Source organism: Pterocles gutturalis, unplaced genomic scaffold (genome assembly GCF_000699245.1).
Source record: "Pterocles gutturalis isolate BGI_N339 unplaced genomic scaffold, ASM69924v1 scaffold19482, whole genome shotgun sequence".
NCBI classification, from domain to species: domain Eukaryota; kingdom Metazoa; phylum Chordata; class Aves; order Pterocliformes; family Pteroclidae; genus Pterocles; species Pterocles gutturalis.
Genome location: NW_010110652.1, coordinates 8,042 through 9,331, shown reverse-complemented (window position 1 = coordinate 9,331; position 1,290 = coordinate 8,042). Strand labels below are relative to the sequence as shown.

The window sequence follows — 1,290 nt, the reverse complement described above, 5'->3', positions numbered from 1 at the left end:
ATTATGAAGAAAGTTAACTCTGTCTCAGCTTTACCCGTGACATTCATAAGATAACAGCTTGATATGTGCAGAACAAGTTGGCTTTAAGAAAAAGCCAGATAACTTGAAAAGTCACTACAGTTCAGTGCCTAAAATTGATTTAGGGGCAATCGCACATCTTTATTGAAGCAGAAGCTGAAGAAGGGGTCAAAGGGGGTGCCCAGACCCCCCAAAATGGGGCTCAGGCCCTTTGAGGTGGGGTTTGGACCCCCCCGCTCCCCCCGGGGGCTGCCCCGGGGCAGAAGGTCTCCGACACAGATGTGGGTGTAGGGATGGGGGATTGGGAGCCCCGAAAACACCTTGTGTGAGTCCTGCCCCCCAAGTGGGGGGGGCAGGGGGAATGGCCTGGTCCAGTGGGTGTGGCTGGGGGGGCCTGGTCTCACTCCTTCTTGTCCCGAGGACTGTCGTTGGCAGCCTGCAGTGGGGTGTGCTAGTCCAGCAGCCGGTCGTATTCCCATGGCAGCCTCTCATTCTCTGCCTTCTCCAGCATGCACTTGCTGGCCGCCAGCTCCTCCTTTAGCTTCTCCACCTTCGCCTTCAGTGTCTCATTCTTGTCCCGCACCAGTCACGCGCCTCTGCCCCCCTGATTCCTGCAACTACTTCCTCAGTGTGTCATTGTCCTCCACGTAGCGTTTCGTGGCTTGGCTGGTGCCTTCCACCTGCTTGCGAAAGGCCTCGTTGGAGGGTCTCGTAGATGGCGTTGAAGAGCAGGAGGACGAGGATGACAATGAGGACAATGAAGACAGTGTTGCTGTAGGCCACGGCCAAGCCCACCAGGCACAACTTGAAGATCTTCTGTCTTCTGCCATCTGGCCGCCGAGACGAAGGGGATGCAGTGCAGGAGGACGAGGAAGACCTTGATGTAGAGGAAGGTGGCCATGGCCATCCTCTGTAGGCTCATGGCAGCGACCTGGCAGTGGCAAAACCCCAGCCCCACCGACCACCCACTGGAAGCAGGATTTGACTGGGCTTTGGCCCACTTCGGGGGAGGAATCATTCTCCACCCCTTATTCCATACCATTCATGTCATGCTCACATCTCACTATTTCCCTTAATCTATGGACCACCCCTCCATAACTTTATTGAGTTCATTTAGACCATGATTTGGGCTCCATCTGTCATGGCAATCTTTCAAGGCAGGAAAAAATGATGCAGAGTTCACTCAGTTGGTAAAGCATGTTGTTGGACGCAGCAGATGGATGTTGCATAGTCTCTGTTGCATGCTGCATCTGGAACTCACACTTCTGGTAT

General features: G+C 54.3%; 1 protein-coding gene across 1 annotated transcript; it reads right to left on the bottom strand.

Annotated features, from left to right (window-relative positions):
• Positions 1-418: 418 nt before the first annotated feature.
• Positions 419-940, bottom strand: LOC104461777 (B-cell receptor-associated protein 31-like). The gene is given in 4 exon segments (XM_010073476.1): positions 419-602; positions 640-727; positions 729-843; positions 845-940. Coding segments are annotated over 4 exon segments (483 nt in total).
• Positions 941-1,290: the final 350 nt, after the last annotated feature.